General features: G+C 43.2%; 1 protein-coding gene across 1 annotated transcript; it reads left to right on the forward strand.

Annotated features, from left to right (window-relative positions):
• Positions 1–11,627: 11,627 nt before the first annotated feature.
• Positions 11,628–18,111, forward strand: LOC135090639 (ganglioside-induced differentiation-associated protein 1-like). Its single transcript, XM_063987582.1, has 6 exons — positions 11,628–11,785; positions 13,052–13,244; positions 13,952–14,134; positions 16,051–16,254; positions 16,352–16,524; positions 16,713–18,111. The coding sequence occupies exons 1-6, from the start codon at positions 11,696–11,698 to the stop codon at positions 16,860–16,862; spliced, it is 993 nt and encodes a 330-aa protein (XP_063843652.1). The 5' UTR covers positions 11,628–11,695; the 3' UTR covers positions 16,863–18,111.
• Positions 18,112–21,921: the final 3,810 nt, after the last annotated feature.

Genomic DNA, 21,921 nt, shown 5'->3' on the forward strand with positions numbered 1-21,921 from the left:
GGCGAACTACGACTATGTGGAGACTACCGCGCTCTCAACTCGCGCGCCGTCGAGGACAGGTACCCAGTGCCTAACATCCAGGAGTTCTCTTCTCAGCTCTCCGGATGCACCTACTTCTCGAGGATCGACCTTGTGAAAGCTTTTCACCACATCCCCGTCCATCTAGCGGACATTCCGCTGGATGTACGAGTATTGTTCGAGTACGTCAGGATGCCCTTTGGTTTGAGGAATGCCGCTCAAACGTTCCAACGCTTCATTGACGAAGTCCTTCGAGGTCTCCCCTTCTGCTTCGCGTACATCGACGACCTCCTCATCGCCAGTCCTGACGCAGAGACGCACCAACAGCACCTCCAGCAAGTACTCACCCGTTTGCAAGACTACGGGGTGCAAGTCAACGTCGACAAGTCTGTGTTTGGGGTCCCCTCCATCACCTTCCTTGGCCACACTGTCTCCTTGGAAGGCATCACTCCACTGCAAGAAAAGTGCGAGTCCATCCAGAACTTCCCCAAGCCTACAACACAGCGCCAACTCAAGCAATTCCTGGGGATGCTGAACTACTACAACCGCTTCATCCCCAGCTGCTCACTACTTCTTCAGCCGCTCTACGCGATGATCAAGCCTTGCAAGAGAGGACAGTCCATCTCCTTAGTCTGGACTCCAGCCACTGAGGAAGCTTTCACAGCAGCAAAACAAGCTCTCAGCTCCGTCTCACCTCTCAGCTTCCCTGCCCCAGATGGCATCATCTCTATCGCCACAGACGCTTCTGACATCGGCATCGGAGCAGTTCTACAGCAGTATGTCGACGGAGGTTGGAAACCGCTCTCTTTCTTCTCAAAGAAATTTAACAAGGCGGAATCCAAGTACAGTACTTACGACAGGGAACTTCTCGCCGTCTACAAGGCCATCAAGCGTTTCCGGTACTTCGTGGAAGGTCGCAACTTCCATGTATACACCGACCACAAGCCACTCACTTCGAAGTCCCTGCACATCAAGACCTCCTGTTCACCGCGACAACTGCGTCACATCGACTTCATCTCGCAGTTCACCACGGATTTGCGCTACGTCAAAGGTGAACACAACGTCCCAGCTGATGCTCTCTCGCGCAACATCTCTGCTGTGTCATCTTCTCCCATCGACTACACTGCCATCGCTGCTGACCAGGCCAACGATGAAGAGCTGCGGCAACTCCAAGACAACCCCGCACTACAGATGAAGAAGATACAACTCCCAGGAACCACAGTGCACGTTTACGCTGACACTTCCACCGATTCCTGTCGGCCCTACCTGCCGAAGACCCACCGGTATCGTGTTTTTCGTCAGCTGCACGACCTCTCCCACCCTGGCATCCGAGCATCTCAGCAGATGATGACCTCACGCTTCATCTGGTCTGGCATCAACAAAGACGTCAGGCTGTGGACCCGCACATGTGTCAAGTGCCAAGCCTCCAAGGTGTGGCGACACACACGCTCTCCTGCGGCCGCCTTCACTCCAGTCTCTTCACGGTTCGACCACGTGCATGTCGACCTCGTTGGACCACTACCCTACTCTGACGGTTACCGGTACCTTCTCACCTGCGTCGACCGCTTCACACGCTGGCCGGAAGCTGCACCTTTGGCTGACATCACAACGGACTCCGTCGCACGTGCCTTCATCACTACTTGGATCTCCAGGTTCGGTGTTCCTCTCAGCCTCACTTCTGACCGTGGCAGCCAGTTCGAGTCCAGTATGTGGAACAAGGTGATGTCACTACTAGGCATCCAACGCTTCAGGACAGCCAGTTACCACCCACAGGCAAACGGCACCGTTGAGAGATTCCACCGTCAGCTGAAGTCTTCCTTAGCTGCCTCTGCCACACGTGCAGACTGGTTCCAGGCACTTCCTCTCGTCCTCCTTGGCATACGGACATCACTAAAGGAAGACCTACACCACTCCTCCGCCGAGCTCGTTTATGGTACCAAGCTCAGGTTACCTGGCGAACTCCTAACTCCAGCACCTCGCTCTACTCCTTGCAGCGTTCAGGACTTTGCTGCCAACCTCTCTGACTTCATGCAGCGTCTGCAGCCTGTCCAGCCTCGCATGTCTCCCTCCAAGACTTTTGTCAGCCAGGATCTGGACACTTGCACGCACGTGTTCGTCAGGGTTGACGCTGTGAAGAAGCCCCTGCAGCAGCCCTACCAAGGCCCCTTCAAAGTCCTGAGCAGGAGGAGAAAGACGGTCACTGTGGACAAGAATGGTAAGGCTGACACCATCTCCATCGACCGAGTCAAGCCTGCCTACCTCCTTCACAGTGACCCGGCCGTCATCAACACCATCGGCCAGAACGTCGCCACCAACACCACTCGGCACCAGAAGACGGTTACGTTCCTCCTCCCTCGTCACTAGGGGGGGGAATACTGTAGCGGGACACAAGTCACCGCTCCTAGCACTCCGTTTTCTGTTATATTTTCAACCTTCCGTTTTCACTCTCTCTACTGCACAGACTTTTGTCTTTCATCTCTTCTTTCCTCACTTTATACATATTTCTTACTTGTACACATTCTGTGCACGCTCTTTGACACATGTGTTACACATCTTCTTAATACATCTTATTACTCCTTTCTTCACACAGACATACACATACACATACACTCTCTTTTTCTATAATTTTGTATATATCATTTATTATGTTAAGTAATTTTCGTATATATTGTTCATGTTTTTGCTGATTAAAGAGAAAATACCCAGGCTAAGTTTCTTTTGCCAGAGCTACACTGTTATGACACTGGAAACTGTTATCCTTCAAGGTCTAAACACTGCTATGACCAAGAGTCATAGTTGGGAGTCTACACTTCTCGCTTGAGCAACTTCCGGGCGGCCAAGTAGCACCTCACCTTCGCTACACAGTTACTTTATTATCTTTTGTACAATATTATTTTATTATATCAGTATATGCAGCTGCATTACCACCGTCTTTCTTTGGTCACTTGTATTCAGTACTAGAACTATATTTATCTAGTACATTACTGCCTTCTCTTAAACAACCAACAAATCCACCCACACCCAAAGAATATTACTTCCTGTGGCTGGACAATACTATATTCAATTTCCCAGAAGATAGACCCTGCCACCTGAGGAACGACAAGGCCTGGGGAAGGAGAATACTTTACTGTACAACAGTGTACCTGTAATCCTCTGTGCTCAGAATCCGTAAAGACCACTAGAACACAGTATCATTTAACAAAACAACAAATACATGAACAAGCTGTCCACAACAGAAGAAGAGGGTCTACTGACCACTCACGGACACCAGATTCTCGACTCTCAGTGTCATAATATATCATAATATATTGAGTGCGTTAGGAGGAACTTCACTCATAGGCAGGTTGAAGGAGACTTCTTAACACCAACAAGTATTAACAAGGGCGTACTGCGATAAATTACTCAAATACCCCTTAAGCAACTGGCCTGCTAGCTCTATCCCTCCCAGTCTCCTCACAGTAACACTGCTTTGAATGCATGTCTCTCTTTTGTAAGGGATGGACTGTGACCAAGGTGTGGAAACACATAGCTCTCAGCAGTGAAGAAGATATGACTCATGCAAGAGGGGAGGGGGAGGAATGTAGAAGGAACAGGGGGGGAAGGTGGCTGGCCCACACGTGGCTTAGTGCCCTTACACGCGAGGACACTAGTGTCCGCCACCGGTGTCGGACACTAGTTGCCTCCCATATTATCAAATGGAGCCTTTCACACGAGGCAACAGCTGTGTCCCAAGCAGACAACTTCCGGGCAACAGATATTTCGGTGTCTCGCTCCCGCAACACGTGGCGGACACTGACGGTTGCCGCCACTCACTGCAAAGCATTGTTTTAAATGGAAGCTTTCACACGTAGCCACCAGTGTCCGCCACCGCTGCCCACTGGCCAGCTTCTCATGCTCAGTTTGACACCCACCATCATCCCATGATGGAAGGAGACGGCCTATCAAGGACAATTTCGAAGATGGTGGAGAAACTGAACACGGAGGACCTCATTTGTGAAATAGAAAAACTACCAGCACTATGGGACCCATCTTGTGAGGGATATGCAAATAAGATAGAAAAGCAGAACTGCTGGAATGCAATAATGGTGATACTCATTCCTGATTTTGAAGAGAAACCCCTCTCAGAAAAGAAAGAAATACGTAAGCAACAAGTAGAAGCTCTTCGTTTCCCGCCATTCTTCCGACTGAGGTGTGTGAGTGGCTCACTAGTTGCCAGGCGGTGTCTTGAGCAAGGACACTAGTGTCCGACACCGGTGGCGTACACTAGTGTCCTCGTGTGTAAGAGCACTTACACACAACCAGTGTCGCTGAGCAGACACTGTCATCTTAAAAAACATTCACTACATGCTTACAACAGGGGCTGGATGCATTCTGATCACTATGTAGGCAAGACAAACTCGTCAGCTAAATAATACAGGGGAGCTCAATGTGGAAAAACAACAGAAAATATGAAAATTAAATGGGGGAAAAGGATGACTACATGCAGGGGTGTTGTACAGTAAATTCAGTGAAAGCGACCAAACCGTTATCATACATCACGCATCTTCACTTCATACATGTTAGCCTTCCTTCACTCTCTCCTCCTCCCATCTCCTTCCTTCCTTCATCACATCTTTCTTCTCTCACTTCCTCTTCTTTCCTATTTACTTCTTTTATTCACTACTTATGCCTCACATAACAAAATATATTAATATTCAAAACATTACCACCAAGAGAAACTGAAAAGAGAAAAAAATTACATTACAAAAATTTGGAAGAAAAGACAGAAATATACAAGATCAGAAGATCGATCCAACAAGAAATTACTACACTATAGTGGTTTTACTCCTGAAAGGACGTTTGGGCGTCGGCCGCGTAGGGGAATTCCCCGTGAACTGCGTTGCCGTGTCTTTACAGGACCGACTTGGAAAGGACAGGCGACCGTCCTTCTTTCCTCCCCCCCCCCCCCCCCTCTCTCTCTCTCTCTCTCTCTCTCTCTCTCTCTCTCTCTCTCTCTCTCTCTCTCTCTCTCTTTCACAGTATTGTATGATACTGTGTGAATATTTTTTCTATAATTTATTAGTTCGATTTGGGGCAGAGCAGATTTGTCGCCCTGTTGTCTCACTCACATTAGTGGCTTTGGCTGTTCGAGCTATTGCTCTAGAGGATGCAATTATAGGACCTCTATTGGCCCTTCTCTTCTAAAAATACTTATTCTTGTTGTGAATAAGTTCTTTCTCCCGGCTGTGAAGAACATGCAAGCACTTGGTAGTTGCTTCCATTATGGAGGTGTCCCTCGAGAGGCTGAGCCACCCCTCTCTCTAACCTGAGTCACCTGACCCTACCAATAAGAACCCAGGGTGCTCAACCTAAATGACGCACCTAAAAACCTAAAACGCCGCAAAGCTATGCTGTCAAATGTTGTGATATTTATGTAAAACCTAGACTACCTATTATCTTAAAACCCGAACCATTCATAGCACTACATGATTTGATGGGATAAGTATTCCATACTTAATACTTGAATTTCAATAAAAAAAGTAAAAAGAACTGATACGTTTAAGAGAAATTGCATAATGTGGCAGAGTAACTAACGGATCTCAGTCAACGCCTAAACGTTCTTCTGAGAATAAAAAGAGTATAAGTGGGAGCCATTACGAAGGCAATTCAAAATATTAAGGGAAATTTCCTTAGATTCTTGAACGCCCATATTTCACTTATTTTTCATTCCTCTCTCCAAAATCCCCGATTCTCCACAGGCCCCCAAGCTTACTTGAGGGATTAGTCAGGTTGGGGGGAATGGAAGGGTGGACTTCTTGTCAAAAAATACCGCAGCAGAAAATGATGTGGAAATGCCTGAATCTCCATCACCTATCACCTGGTCTAGTGATGACAAAGACTAGATGAGGAGGAATCAGCCAGAGGAGGAGGTAGAGGCCATGGAGAAGAGGAAGGGAGAGGAGATGGGAATGGAGAAAGAAGTGTAGGATTTCTTACCAGGATGAGCTCCACTAGAAGGGAGCTCCAAACATGCCATCACGCCAGTATAATAGAATATTTGAGATGATGACAAACATGTGCCTGATGTAAAATATTGTGGAATGTGTGTTGTAGCATTAAGCGAATTATCAGTAATAACACACAGTTAATATTCACATAAGTAATCATATAAATAATCTTTTAAACAGTGGTAAGGTGGGTGCCAGCACAAGAAGGCAAGGAATTTCAATGAATAATGACTCACTGAGGAAAATCTTTTGCGCAAGTCAGAGAGAGATATTTTGAGAGTGACACCATGTCCTGTCATCTGAAATTGGTATAAAGATATCAGTCACGGAGATAGTGATAATCCCTTAAATATTTTCCACACCTTGATCAGATTAACTCTGAGTAGCCTATCCCACACTGAATACAGACCCAGAGTAGAAAATGGAGCACTATGATCCATGTTATGAAATCCATAAATTTGCCTGGACCAATGACGTTGAACCCCCTCCAGCATTGTGAGGGTTGACCTCACACCCTTTGTCTCCTGGGACCTGACGCCAGCCTCAGCTGGCCTCAGGTCCCAGAGGACCGGAGAATGGAATGCGTTCTAGTACTGAGTATAAGTTCTATATATATAGTTCTAGTACTGAGTATAGGTGACAAAAAAAAAAAAAATAAATAAATAAATAAAAAAAAAAAAAATCAGTTGCTCGCGTGTCGCACGTCCACCTCCGAGACCTGGGTGGACGCAATTATCCATGTCCGCCACCGAGGAAAGGCGGACACAGACTGGGGAATGTAGGGGTGGTTGCTGGCCTTGTCAAGTCACGGCCAGGGCTGGCATCTGGAGACAAAGGGTGTGAGTTGACCTCACACCACGTGGTTGGCCGAGGCTGGCGTCAGGGGACCGGAGAATGGAATGCGGGCGGCTGGCGAAGCGTTCCGCCACGATCTTGTGTACAGCAAGTCCCTCCATTGATCTTGTAGTATGTCTAGATCTTCTTTCACCAGCATTGGAAAGTGCACTACCAGCCTTGATATAGATTTCATATTTCTTTGTGGAGACAAGGCTTGACTGGGTTCCAAGGCTCTTATTAAGGCAAGGACACTTTGCTGTTCAAAGGTGAATTTTTTCCTTATCTGTCCACATAGTTCAACCAGGAAGATTTTACTTTACTAAACGCAACGGGACAGGACAAGCAGGGTTGTCATCTCTGGCTGATTTTCAAATCTGGACAGCAAGGAATCGTAATTGATTACAATAATATTATTATTAATAATAATAATAATAATAATAATAATAATAATAATAATAATAATAATAATAATAATAATAGTCATTAATACCATAATTATTAAGCCTACTTTTGATATACTAACATGTAACTATTACTGATCGTAGTGGTAGTAGAAGTAATAGTAGGCTACTGTCTTGACTGCCAGATTTGTACCATGGAAATGAACAAAATTCACAAGATTTCCAAATTTATTCAAACAAAATTCACAAGTTCACAGGGTTTTACCTAAATTTCCAAGCTCTTGTGAAAATTCATAGGTATTCCTGACCGTCTTGGAGATACACCCAACATTCTTGACATTTTCCTGACCTCTAATCCTTCTGCTTATGCTGTCACCCTCTCTTCTCCGTTGCGCTCCTCCGGTCACAATCTCATATCTGTATCTTGTCCTATCGCTCCAATCCCTCCTCAGGATCCCCCTAAGCGAAGGTGCCTCTGGCGTTTTGCCTCTGCTAGTTGGGGGGACCTGAGGAGGTATTTTGCTGATTTTCCTTGCAATGACTACTGCTTCCGTGTCAGAGACCCGTCTTTGTGTGCTGAGCGCATAACAAAGGCAATAGTGTCTGGCATGGAGGCGTACATCCCTCACTCTTTTTCTCGTCCTAAACCTTCTAAACCTTGGTTTAACACAGCTTGTTCTCGTGCTATACATGATAGAGTGGTGGCCCACCTTTATATTTCTGCCCGGAACTATGCCAAGTCTGTTCTCCAACTAGCCAAAAACTCCTTCATCAACAGAAAGTGTCAAAACCTTTCAAGATCTAACTCCCCTCGTGACTTCTGGCATCTAGCCAAAAATATCTCCAATAACTTTGCTTCTTCTTCTTACCCTCTTTTATTTCAACCAGATGGCACCACTGCTATCACATCTATTTCTAAAGCTGAACTCTTCGCTCAAACCTTTGCTAAAAATTCTACCTTGGACGATTCTGGGCTTGTTCCTCCCTCTTCTCCACCCTCTGACTACTTTATGCCACCTATTAAAATTCTTCGCAATGATGTTTTCCATGCCCTCGCTGGTCTAAACCCTCGGAAGGCTTATGGACCTGATGCGGTCCCTCCTATTGTTCTCCGAAACTGTGCCTCCGTGCTTGCACCTTGCCTTGTCAAACTCTTTCAGCTCTGTCTGTCAACATCTACCTTTCCTTCTTGCTGGAAGTTTGCCTACATTCAACCTGTTCCTAAAAAGGGTGACCGTTCTAATCCGTCAAACTACCGTCCTATTGCTTTAATTTCCTACCTATCTTAAGTTTTTCAATATATCCTCAAGAGGAATATTCTTAAACATCTATCACTTCACAACCTTCTATCTGATCGTCAGTATGGGTTCTGTCAAGGCCGCTCTACTGGTGATCTTCTGGCTTTCCTTACCGAGTCTTGGTCATCCTCTTTTAGAGATTTTGGTGAAACTTTTGCTGTTGCCTTGGACATATCAAAAGCTTTTGATAGAGTCTGGCACAAAGCTTTGATTTCCAAACTACCCTCCTACGGCTTCTATCTTTCTCTCTGTAACTTTTCTCAAGTTTCCTTTCTGACCGTTCTATTGCTGTTGTGGTAGACGGTCACTGTTCTCCTAAATCTATTAACAGTGGTGTTCCTCAGGGTTCTGTCCTGTCACCTATTCTCTTCTTATTATTCATTAATGATCTTCTAAACCAAACTTCTTGTCCTATCCACTCCTACGCTGATGATACCACTCTGCACTTTTCCACGTCTTTTCATAGATGTCCAACCCTTCAGGAGGTAAACATGTCACGCAGGGAAGCCACAGAACGCTTGACTTCTGTTCTTCCTAAAATTTCTGATTGTGGCAGAGCAAACTTGGTATTGTTCAATGCCTCAAAAACTCAATTCCTCCATCTATCAAATCGACACAACCTTCCAGACAACTGTCTCCTCTTCTTCAATGACACTCAACTGTTCCCCTCTCCTACACTGAACATCCTCGGTCTGTCCTTTACTTATAATCTGAACTGGAAACTTCACATCTCATCTCTAGCTAAAACATCTTCTATGAAGTTAGGCGTTCTGAGACATCTCCGCCAGTTTTTCTCCCCCCCCCCCAGCTGCTAACTCTGTACAAGGGCCTTATCCGTCCATGTATGGAGTATGCTTCACATGTCTGGGGGGTTTCCACTCATACTGCTCTTGACAGGGTGGAATCAAAAGCTTTTCGTCTCATCAACTCCTCTCCTCTAACTGACTGTCTTCAGCCTCTCTCTCACCGCCGCAATGCTGCATCTCTAGTTGTCTTGTACCGCTATTTTCATGCTAACTGCTCTTCTGATCTTGCTAACTCCATGCCTCCCCTCCCGCGGCCTCGCTGCACAAGACTTTCTTCTTTCTCTCACCCCTATTCTGTCCACCTCTCTAATGCAAGAGTTAACCACTATTCTCAATCATTCATCCCTTTCTCTGGTAAACTCTGGAACTCCCAGACTGCGTCTGTATTTCCAGCTTCCTATGACTTGAATTCCTTCAAGAAGGAAGTTTCAAGACACTTATTCTTCAAATTTTGACTACTGCTTTGACCCTTTTATGGGACTGGCAATTCAGTGGGCATTTTTTTTTTATTGAATTTTTGTTGCCCTTGGCCAGTGTTCTTCCTACATAAAAAAAAAAAAAAAAACTATCCCGGGTCGCAAGCTTTCTAAGCGCTTGCGAGAATTGTGGGCGGGGAGCGGGGCGGAACGAAGGAAACCGCCACTCGTGGGCAGTGATGCAACATGTTAGGTGAAAACAAGCCGACGTGAGTGTATTGTTTTCATTAATATCTTGAACATACAAAATTATCTGCATACAGATCAGTCATGAGTGAAAACCATTATTAAAACTGTGTAGCGTGAATTGTTTCAAATTAAGTAAATAGTAACATTTGCTTACAATGAGCGTGGAACAGTTAAGTCTTCCAGTGGTATGTGGCATTCTAACAGGGCAGTTAAAGATGTCTGAATGGCCTTTCTGTCTTGGGCTATGACTTACAACACATCATTGTGTTCAGGTACAGTGCCATAATGCAGTGTGAGGTCATGATTGATACAACCAATTCACGCTAAAATACTCTGCAGAGTGGCTTGTATTTGCACAGGTGATGAAGTAGGAAACGTCTGAAGAAGCGATATACGGGACAGAACGTTCCCTTAACATGACTGAATCTGAACAGAGGGGCAAGGGACCTCGCTCTCACCCTTATGAATGACCTGTGACCTAGAGAGCTGCTAGACCTACTCCCTGCATCACAGTTTTCCTGTGCTCCCTTCGATAATCGCTAATAATAGACCATATTCGTTATACTATAATACTTGCAGTCTGTCTAGACAGAATTGAATAATAAATAGGGATGCCTAAGAGATGAACGCCCCCAAACCCCGGAAATAGTGTGAAAATACCAGCAAAGAGGCGCTTTGACATTTCATTTCATAACTGCCGTATTTACAGCACCATGCAGCAGGTTTTACTAGTCGTATTGGGCAACATCAGGCATTATTTTGACCCGGAACGTTTTACTATATGGCTGTTCTTTAAAATGTGTCTGTCTTTCCTTCGATCAGAATAAAAAAAAAAAATAAAAGAAATAAAAGAATCGGCCCTACATACTGTATATGATTACTTTTGTTCAATTGACAAAATCACAATGCAATTCACTTCAAAATAGCACAAACTTCAAGGAGCGTGTGGTTAAGGCTGCTGCGGTCTCTGTGAGGGACACATTGCCATTAAACTGAACGACACGTTTTCCTTGGGCAGCATGCCAGGCAACTCCTCTGGATTGTTTTTCAGTGGTCATGTAGGCAGAGGTCTGAGGGGCTAAAATTTTGAGCCCTTGTGAGAACTTAAAAAGACGCCTCATTTCTCCGCTCAAAGCCTCTATCGGTGTATACCTTTGGAAGTTGACTAACTCCCCGATTACTAAGCGGATTGATATTGGTTTGCTCCGGGATGGTGAATCTGCTCGACCCGGATCCTCATTGCTTCATCCACTCGTCACGGTGGATTAATATATATTAATTGAACTAGTTCCCATCACCATTAATTTCCCTGTTGGAACGGTAGTTCCGACATTACTCTGTATTAATTATATAAAAATATCCACATCTAACGAGAAAATCCTTTGAAGTAAGCGAAGAAAACATTAGGTAACCTATAACATTCACATAACATAAATCGGAGATAAGAGATACACATGTAAAAATGTAACTAAAAAGACGATTGGTTTCAATAAGCTAAATTATCATACAAATTATTATGTAACTACTAAAAATACGAATAATAAAGATAGAAACAATGTAAAGGTATGAAAAACTCTGAAATAGAATAAAATATTCACTGCAACACAAGCCGGAGTTAACCTTAGCAGTCAGTCAGCCGGTGTTGGCGGCGGTCGGTCAGCTGTTCCGTGACTCTCACCCGCTATGTCTTCCGGCGCCCACTCCAACAACAGCAATGGCAACGGAAACTCCCTCAAGCTGTATTACCACCCCATGTCCTTCTACTCGCAGAGAGTGAGTGGCGGGACCTGGTGTATATAGTCTTTTGCGGATAGTCTTAGTGCTTGGGGTCTTCCATAGATCTAAATAGTGCTTGGCTTTCACCGTATGCCGGTGAATATTCATAGGGGTAGTGTTTGTCTATCTCTATAGGTCTGGTTGTTCGTATGGGTCTATTAGGTTGTGTATTTTTGGTTTTGATGTTTGCTACTCAGAAGTTCGAGTTCTTTTGGAGGTTCTCAGTGAGGACTCCGGCAGCTGTTTTGTTTGGGTTGAAACACGCCGTTATTTGGTTTAGGGACAGATATTTCTGTTGGTTAAAATTTAGGCTGAAGGGTGTTTTGGTTGTTTTGTCCAGGCCGTTTTTAGGTCAGACTTAAAGATACTGGCCATGTTTTGGTGTAAGTTGCAAGGCAACCAGACTGGCATGACTCCCATCTCGCTCACTGCACCCCACCCTTGGCTCTGTCTGGACGCGTCATTAGTCTTAAGGCTAATGATGATGTTAATGTTAATAAATATTCTAAAGCCACAATCCACAGTAGCAGCAGCAGCAGCGGCGCTCCACAGGGACCCCCTTGAAAACATGACGGATTTCCCTTGATGACGCTTGTGACATTAGTGAGTGGTTGATGACTTATTATGACTGTAATGGACATAAATTTTCAGCATACTGACAAACTACACCCTGTATGCAGGACTTATGGTTAAATCTTGAAAGTCATGCATGTCATTCAAGAGATGGGTCGTCAGGCTTCTCTTTAATATCTTGAGGTTCACATTGTTTATGATATAAGTTGGGAATCTGTTGTAGAATCCTGGAGCACATCTTGCACAGGCTCTAAAACGCAGGGCAGAGTTGCCACATGGTTCCAGTAGTCTCTGCTGATCCTCACTCATAGCATTATTACAGCATCCACAGAAAACTCCATACATTTCTGCTATTTTTACCTTAGACTATAAGGCATTTAGGCTAAACTGTCAAATCTTACAACCACTAAAGATCTCAGTGTCATTAGATTGGGATGTAAGATATTTTTGCACTTATATAATGGTTGTAAGTAGTTTTGGCCAGTTCTAGTTTGAGTTTGAATACATTTTATCCTTTTTTTAAGTTTGGATTGTAATATGTAACAGCCATTTTCAGTTTAAGTTGTTTTTTGTTTACACTGTCGGATATTTTGTTAGTTGTAAGATGATTTGGTCCAGATGTTAATGCCTCATAAAAGACAGACGCACCAGAACAATCAAGAAATTTGTACCCTACCACCACACCCACAGGTCCTCATGGCACTGTATGAGAAGCGTGTGCCATTCAAGAGCCAGGTGGTGTCACTGTTCAACAAGGAGCAGTACAAGCCCTGGTTCCTGAGACTCAACCCTCGTGGGGAGGTGCCGGTCCTCACAGATGGAGTGAAGGTCATTCCAGACTCTGTGAGGATTGTTGAATACCTGGAGGACAATTTCTCAAATGGTAGGTGTGGTTTAGTGTTCATGATCATGTGGTGCATGATTTTTTTTTTATTAATTCACTCATTTATTTTTATATATTTACCATTTATTTCATGTAAAAGGAGCACTGAGTTAGGGCAACAGGAAGAATTAGAAAAAGGCCCACAGAGATGCTAGCCCCTAAATAAAAGCCAAAAAGGATCATCCAAAATTTGAGGATAAGTGTCTTGAAATCTCCGTCTTGAAAGAGTTCAAGTCATGGGAAGGAGGATTTACTTTATTCAGGTCTATTTTTGTGCCTTGTGTTGTTTCTTAAATTATAAAAATATGATAATGTGCCAGTTACTGCATAATAATTTCTTTATTTTTCAGAAGATAAAGGTATGATTTTGTGCTACTGATTGTATAGTATGTAATTGATTTCTTGATTTCTGTAGTTTGTCATTTCTTGAATAGCAAGTTTATGATTTTGTTTCAGTGATTTTATAGCAATTAATTTCTCTCTCTATTTAATTATTTGTATACTGTTGTGTAGCTTAGCAATTGCACCATGAGAGAATTGTAAAATGATTACTTTTCTTAAGAGAGTACAAGTTGCAATTAATTTCCTGTATTTATCATTTTATTTGTGCATATTGTTACATGTAGGTATGTATGTATGTATCTTGTATACCTTGATAACTAGGCTCCACCAACAGCCACACACCACATTGTCACACCTTCCACCAGGCCAGTTTGGACAGTTGACACCCCGGGAGAAAGGCAGCGAGGAGAGCAAGAAGATTCAAGCCTTCAGGGAGTGCTTTGAGGGCCTGCCAGTGGGAGCAATGACATATGGGACAGCTGGCAACCCTCACCTGTGGGATAATCCTAAGTTCCCCTTCACCCCAGCACTCTTCAAGCAGATGGCAGGTGTGTGTGGTTTGCTTGTTTGTATGATTGTGGTGTAAATTTGTTTTCTGTGCTTGAAGTGGAAGTGCCTACATGTGTCTCATCTGCTCTTAGGTGGTTGCCTGCTGCCCTGTAGAACCCTATCACAGTAACCTCTGTTAGAGATACATGTTTGAATGATCGATTCACCTACAGGTACACCAGGCATTCATTACATGCAAGGGTTATGTTTTGTGAAAAAGCTTGCATAATGAGAATTCACATATATCAAACCTGTCATCCCATCAATTATAAGGGGTTATGTTCTATGACCTGTTTTTGAACCCTCTTAATATTTATTCTGGCACTATTTTTCAAAAGCAACAGTTAAACACATTAGTAAATATAATTTGTAAAATATAATATGAAAAGACATTGTAAACAAACAAAAAAAGTAAAAAAATGTGGGCTTTGTAAGGTGCGAGGAAAGTATGAGAAAACATTTGCACCCACCGTCCACTAGTGCAAGTCAGCCACCTTACCTCACCAATCAGTAGCACCTCCACCATTATTCACATAATAGGGAATTTTCTCGCATATTCAGAATACTTGGCACACTTAGGTTAGTCTCATATGATAGAATTCACATATTTTGAATACCCAGTGTAGATGAGAAGTAAAAATGAATGTGAAAAGATAGATGGAATGTGTAGTTAAAGAAAACCTCCTTCTTTCATCTTAATCTTTTCATGTAGATTGGAGGTACACATGTTTGTTTTTGACTATTGAAGGAGTAGGCAGACAGTGTTGGGAGACAAAAACTTGTATATATTTGTAAGCAGAAATTATTACCTATCTTTCAAAATATTAGGAGCAGTCTTTTTTTTTTTTATATGTAGGAAGGACACTGGCCAAGGGCAACAAAAATCTAATAAAAAAAATGCCCACTGAAATGCCAGTCCTACAAAAGGGTCAAAGCAGTGGTCAAAAATTGATGAATAAGTGTCTTGAAACCTCCCTCTTGAAGGAATTCAAGTCATAGGAAGGTGGAAATACAGAAGGAGGCAGGAAGTTCCAGAGTTTACCAGAGAAAGGGATGAATGATTGAGAATACTGGTTAACTCTTGCATTAGAGAGGTGGGCAGAATAGGGGTGAGAGAAAGAAGAGTCTTGTGCAGCGAGGCCGCGGAAGGAGGGGAGGCATGCAGTTAGCAAGATCAGAAGAGCAGTTAGCACGAAAATAGCGGTAGAAGACAGCTAGATATGCAACATTGCGGCGGTGAGAGAGAGGCTGAAGACAGTCAGTTAGAGAAGAGGAGTTGATGAGACGAAAAGCTTTTGATTCCACCCTGTCTATAAGAGTAGTATGAGTGGAACCCCCCAGACATTTGAAGCATACTCCATACATGGACGGATAAGGCCCTTGTACAGAGTTAGCACCTGGGGAGGGTGAGAAAAACTGGCGGAGACATCTCAGAATGCCTAACTTCATAGAAGTTGTTTTAGCTAGAGATGAGATGTGAAGTTTCCAGTTCAGATTATAAGTAAAGGACAGACCGAGGATGTTCAGTGTAGAAGAGGAGGACAGTTGAATGTCATTGAAGAAGAGGGGATAGTTGTCTGGAAGGTTGTGTCGAGTTGATAGATGGAGGAATTGAGTTTTTGAGGCATTGAACAATATCAAGTTTGCTCTGCCCCAATCAGAAATTTTAGAAAGATCAGAAGTCAAGCATTCTGTGGCTTCCCTGCGTGATGTGTTTACCTCCTGAAGGGCTGGACGTCTATGAAAAGACGTGGAAAAGTGCAGGGTGGTATCATCAGCGTAGGAGTGGATAGGACAAGAAGTTTGGTTTAGAAGATCATTAATGAATAATAAGAAGAGAGTGGGTTAAGCAGTCTGCTTAACACCATTCATCCATCAACATCAGTGCTTCTTACATCCACTGGTGTGCCCCCAGAGATGGCAAGGATCCGTCACATCATGATTAGAGGACATGCAGATAAGAACCCTGAATTCCAAGAAACTTTGCTGGAAAAGGCGTCAGCAGCAGAACACGGGGACCAGAACCTAAACAAGACTGCAGAGGAGATGGAGGAGGTAATAAAGAAGTTTGATTTAGCACTAGGAAGAGCTGAGGAGGAGCTGGCAACACACACGGGAGGTAAGAAGGATAAGTTGAGGTGGTGAGTTGTTAAAAAATTTGAAATTTCTTCCGTTTTGAAATTCATTCCTTGATTTCTTTATACTTCTATCTTCAGAACATGCTGATTGGTGGCTGTGTGGAGAACTATTTAGCATTGCTGACATAGATCTCTCCATCCTTCTAAACCGTCTGTACGTGCTGGGACATGAGAGTAGGTTTTGGGCAGAGGGTAAAAGGCCCCACCTTCAGGCTTACTGGGATAGGATACAGCAGAGAGTCTCCTTCAAGGTATCTTGAGTCTCCTTTTTTCTGTATTCTTGTTGTCTTTCTAAGATATCATTGTCATTTGTCACTTACTCTCATTTTGGTACTTCATATATCACTTTACTGTAGTTTGTTTCCTCAAATTGCACCATAATATCTTTGTAAATAGTTAGTCTTTAAGGGACAGGTGTCAACTAACTGTGGTGTTGCAGAGATCAACCCACATCTCCCTCGGTGGAGTTCAACTCGCCAGACTCCACCAGGCCTTCAAGGAGCACAGTGGAGTACTGGCCTCTGTGATGGTGGCCCTGGGCTTGGCTGCAGTTTCCTATGCTGTGTACCGACGAGTTAACAAGTCCTAGGGGGAACTCTGCGTGCATGTTGGCGTGTGTTGCTGTAGGTAGTGCTGTGCTCACTAGTGAGATCTTGGAGGAGGGCAGGTGGTGATGCAGTGTGTAGGAGACCTGAGCCACAGCCAGGAGACTCATGCCACTCATTCTTGTGTGAATTAAGTAGTTCATTCCATGCCTTGTTGGAAGTTCATGTGTTTAATGATTATGTACCATTAGTATTGTGTTGTTTTCTTTCCTATGAATTGAATATTTGTTGTATTAATAAGGCATTCATTTAGGTATATTATGGGTAATTTTCTCTAGTTATAATATTCATTGATCTTGTACTTCTGGCAAAAACACCCAAACTGCCATTTTTTTTACTGACTATAAAAGAATGTCTCCAGACCACACAATACTGAGTGGCATCCATTCAAAACTATTGTACATTGCATCATCATATCAGTCATGTGTCTGTCACACTCAGTATTGGCCTCTTTCTGAGCAGCGGGAACCCCTGGTGGCGTAGGTGGTCATGAAGTTTTGGTGAAATTTTCATAAGAATGCTGCTGTGTTGTTTCTGTGCTGAACGTGCTGAAGGCAGATGAAATGAGGCATCCTGTTGGAGGAGGCACACTTCAGCCAGTTTGCTGAAAGGGGCTTTCGACTCACTAGACTACTTAAGTCTGAGCACATCCTCAAATGCCCCGCACCTCAAATGTAAGGTGAAAGTTTTTATTCCAGTGTGATGGAAGTCTAACAAGAATCTTGATCTGTGTACTAAAGCAGAGAGATGAATTTGTGCATGAAACTTGGACTGTAATTTTATGTCCTAAAGTGCAAGAGAGAGAGATGAATAATTTGTTTTTTTAGAGAAGGAACTGCATAGGAAAAAATACTTCACATTTGTGTTGTTTGAAGTCCAGATCAACTTTGTGAATTAATGTCATGTAAAAGGAGTCTGAGAGATCTGTCATGCCATAGATTATAAGATATTAACTTGAAATAGTATAAGGCTGTTTGTCAGTTGAGTTCCACTGATATTGAAACCCAGTAGATGAGGAATGTCCTCCAGATGTTAGTGGCTCTTCCTGTAAGGGCAGTGAGACCTCCAGTTATTGTAGGAGATGAGATAGTCGCATAAGAAGAAAAAGAATGGTGTACTACCTCATTGTAAGTGTTGAATTTTGTGTGTATTGATTCTATTGTTGATAGATTTGGTTGTATAAATTCTCCCTGGATGGGTTATTGTTGCTGCACAATACAGTATCTGATCAAAACATTATTGGCTTGCTATTTCTCAGACATTATTGGTAGGAAAGGCAGGAAAAGCTTTTGTTTTGTCATTTCTCCATTAGTATTCAGAATAGTTTTGATGTGATTTGGTATACATCTGACAGTTTTCTGTAGTAATCAAAGGCCACATCCTTATTTGTTAGATACTGTATAACAAAATCGGAGCAGTGAAGTAGAATGATATTGTGTGGGGGTTTCCAGAGAGATGATGCAGTAGATTGCCTCTGTTGTATATGTTCATGGTCTTGTGATGTTTCATGTACATCACCTGGACAGATTTTTAGACTTAAGTATGGCTCAGATATTTGCTGCTTGCTGAAGGATGTAGAGTGTATTGGTATGGAATGGTTGATTGCCAAAGGTACAGGTTGATGATGTGACTTTTTGAACAATGACAGTTTTTTGAGCACTTACAGTCTGCTGCAAGTAGTTATTCATGTAAACATCTGTTAATTCAGCAACCACTCTCTGATGTACGGTCCTACTGTGCCTCGTAATTCTCAAAGTTTATCCACGTTGGAGTAGTTCAATATACACAGATATGTACGTATATAGAATACATATATATTTTCTATGTGAGACTTCCATTTTTATAAATTACTTGTCTGGTCATATCATACCTTACAACGAACAACTTCCTTGGCATGCACCTGCTCAGGAGCAGTGCATCACAAGAGTTCCCATCTCTGTACATCTGGTAACTACCCTTTCAGTAATGTGCTTTCAAGTCCTTTAAGCTAAGCGAACTCTCAGTCACAGAGTGTTAAAAGAAGTAGCATAACAGTAGCATATGAGTCACAGTAGTACCATAGCCTGGCCTGCAGCAACAAGTAATGAAATATATTCACCAATAATTAGTGGAGAGAATAAACAGTACAGAAGGGATCATGAAAACTAGGCAAAGGTGTATGGTTTTAATAGCCAGTTGTTTGAAAGAAATGAAGCTGAATGGAGAATCAGATCTCTTAGTTATAAATAGTCATGAAAACATTTGCCAATATACCTGGTGAAAAAATTAATCTTTCATAATCTTAATAGTGTTGGGTATTGTACTGGTCCTGTGGAGTGGTGACAATCCAGAATGTAAAATAACTAAAGAGCCAATTTTTATCAGCTGTCATAGCATGGAGCGTTAGGGCAAGTTAGCAGCGACAATCCGGCCTCAAGTGTTCAGAATCCTTACAGGTCACAGAATCACTACCTGTACACACAGCTTATATTTTGGGTCTACATAGTAATGGCAATACAGTTCATGGTGACTGGTGTGGTTAGGAGAGAGGATGTTATTTGTAACACTCTCTCTCTCTCTCTCTCTCTCTCTCTCTCTCTCTCTCTCTCTCTCTCTCTCTCTCTCTCTCTCTCTCTCTCTCTCTCTCTCTCTCTCTCTCTCTCTCTCTCTCTCTCTCTCTCTCTCTCTCATGTCTGGTAAGAGGAAGAGAGAGAGATGTACCTCATTCTCTCTCTCTCTCTCTCTCTCTCTCTCTCTCTCTCTCTCTCTCTCTCTCTCTCTCTCTCTCTCTCTCTCTCTCTCTCTCTCTCTCTCTCTCTCTCTCTCTCTCATGTCTGGTAAGAGGAAGAGAGAGAGAGATGTACCTCATATTCTCTCTCTCTCTCTCTCTCTCTCTCTCTCTCTCTCTCTCTCTCTCTCTCTCTCTCTCTCTCTCTCTCTCTCTCATGTCTGGTAAGAGGAAGAGAGAGAGAGATGTACCTCATATTCTCTCTCTCTCTCTCTCTCTCTCTCTCTCTCTCTCTCTCTCTCTCTCTCTCTCTCTCTCTCTCTCTCTCTCTCTCTCTCTCTCTCTCTCTCTCTCTCTCTCTCTCTCTCTCTCTCTCTCTCTCTCTCTCTCTCTCTCTCTCTCTCATGTCTGGTAAGAGGAAGAGAGAGAGAGAGATGTACCTCATATTCTCTCTCTCTCTCTCTCTCTCTCTCTCTCTCTCTCTCTCTCTCTCTCTCTCTCTCTCTCTCTCTCTCATATCTGGTGTGGTGGATAGGCATGTTCTTTGCATCTCCCTACCTTGCCTTCACCTTTCCATTTCTCCATCCTCTTGTCATTTGTTAAAGAGAGTGTGTGCACATGTGTGTCAAATGGATGAGTGTGTGAATGAATGAATACTCACCTGCAAGCATGTTCTTCATTTTCACTCAGGTAACATGGAAAACCACTGACAGGATTCAAACCCACCACACTGAGTATTTGAGGTGAGATTGATCTTGCCAGTGGCATCCTCATATCCTTTACCCTTGCCTCACCTTAGCTAAACTTAAAGACAATCCCTTCATCATCAGACTAGAGCAGTGGATTCAGGTTCACTCTGTCAGCAGACTTTTCATGTTAATATTAGAACAGTGGCTTCAAGAGGTGCTTCACTTTTAATCTTGATTAATGTTTCTTCATTTTATTTGTTGACTTGGAGTGTGTTTATGTTGGGAGAGTGTATGCATAATTTATTGTGAGGTGACATAATGAAGGGTTTCAGAGATCAGCTGTTAATCCTGGAAAATATGTTTCCTCACTTATTTTGTGCAGTATGGGACATCCTTGACTCCCCACTTATGTCAGATTTATGTTTTTCCATTCTCTCTCTCTCTCTCTCTCTCTCTCTCTCTCTCTCTCTCTCTCTCTCTCTCTCTCTCTCTCTCTCTCTCTCTCTCTCTCTCTCTCTCTCTCTCTCTCTCTCTCTCTCTCTCTCTCTCTCTCTCTCTCTCTCTCTCCTTGACTCATTATGAGTGGGTATTGTTATGTTCATGTCTGAGTTGCTATTCACACACACCCATGTTACTGTTCCATTACAGGTGTTCTGTTTTGGTGATGTTAGAAGTAATGGATGGCTGCCAGTCCTGCTGAGTCTCATGTCATCCCAGCAGGACTTTATTGTACACTCATGGTACTATAGGTGTTTGTTGACACTTACTATACTGCCACTGCTGCTGTAAGGTGTTTGTGTTTGACATTTAGTTAAGGTAAGCAGACAGACACAATCTCTCTCTCTCTCTCTCTCTCTCTCTCTCTCTCTCTCTCTCTCTCTCTCTCTCTCTCTCTCTCTCTCTCTCTCTCTCTCTCTCTCTCTCTCTCTCTCTCTCTCTCTCTCTCTCTCTCTCTCTCATGTCTGGTAAGAGGAAGAGAGAGAGATGTACCTCATCTCTCTCTCTCTCTCTCTCTCTCTCTCTCTCTCTCTATGTCTGGTAAGAGGAAGAGAGAGAGAGAGATGAACCTCATATCTCTCTCTCTCTCTCTCTCTCAGAGCTTGACAAGTAAACCCACTTTGTCTTGTCTATTCCATAAGAAAACAATCTGTGCATAGGAGATTACCTACATATTTATTTTTGTGGCATTCCACTCTTGTACATAACCTGGGCTCATTTGGCTTCTTTGTGCAGAACTTGTATATATATGGGAGGCAATTAAACTACAATATGGGACTGTTCTCTCATTTCCATACATACATTAAGTGAATGATTAGTTGATGATTATCACTTTCAGTGTCTAATCAGGTAAGCTTGACCATGTCTTCCTGAAAGTGTCTAATCAGGTAAGCTTGACCACGTCTTCCACACTAGAGGATTCCTGCTTTCACAGCTCCTTTAGGCATGGTAACCTTGTAAAACTTAGTCATTGCCTTGTGGTTTGCATTCTTCTATCTGTTTTACCCAAAGTGGGGCAGCTGAGGCAATATATTTAGATGTATACACTCATCTGCATTCACTCATGCCCTTGCTTAGAGGGAGAGGACCCATTCTCACTTTATCACTCACTGTGAATTTGTATAATTACCAAAAAACATCCAGCAAAAT

The sequence above is a fragment of the Scylla paramamosain genome, chromosome 35, assembly GCF_035594125.1.
Source record: "Scylla paramamosain isolate STU-SP2022 chromosome 35, ASM3559412v1, whole genome shotgun sequence".
Classification (NCBI taxonomy): domain Eukaryota; kingdom Metazoa; phylum Arthropoda; class Malacostraca; order Decapoda; family Portunidae; genus Scylla; species Scylla paramamosain.

Excerpts from the sequence above, each read along its gene's own strand:
- LOC135090639 (XM_063987582.1), top strand. The coding sequence starts at position 11,696 with ATGTCTTCCGGCGCCCACTCCAACAACAGCAATGGCAACGGAAACTCC. Across the intron at positions 14,135-16,050 it reads ACTCTTCAAGCAGATGGCAG|AGATGGCAAGGATCCGTCAC; the intron begins GTGTGTGTGGTT and ends GTGTGCCCCCAG. Across the intron at positions 16,525-16,712 it reads AGCAGAGAGTCTCCTTCAAG|AGATCAACCCACATCTCCCT; the intron begins GTATCTTGAGTC and ends GTGGTGTTGCAG.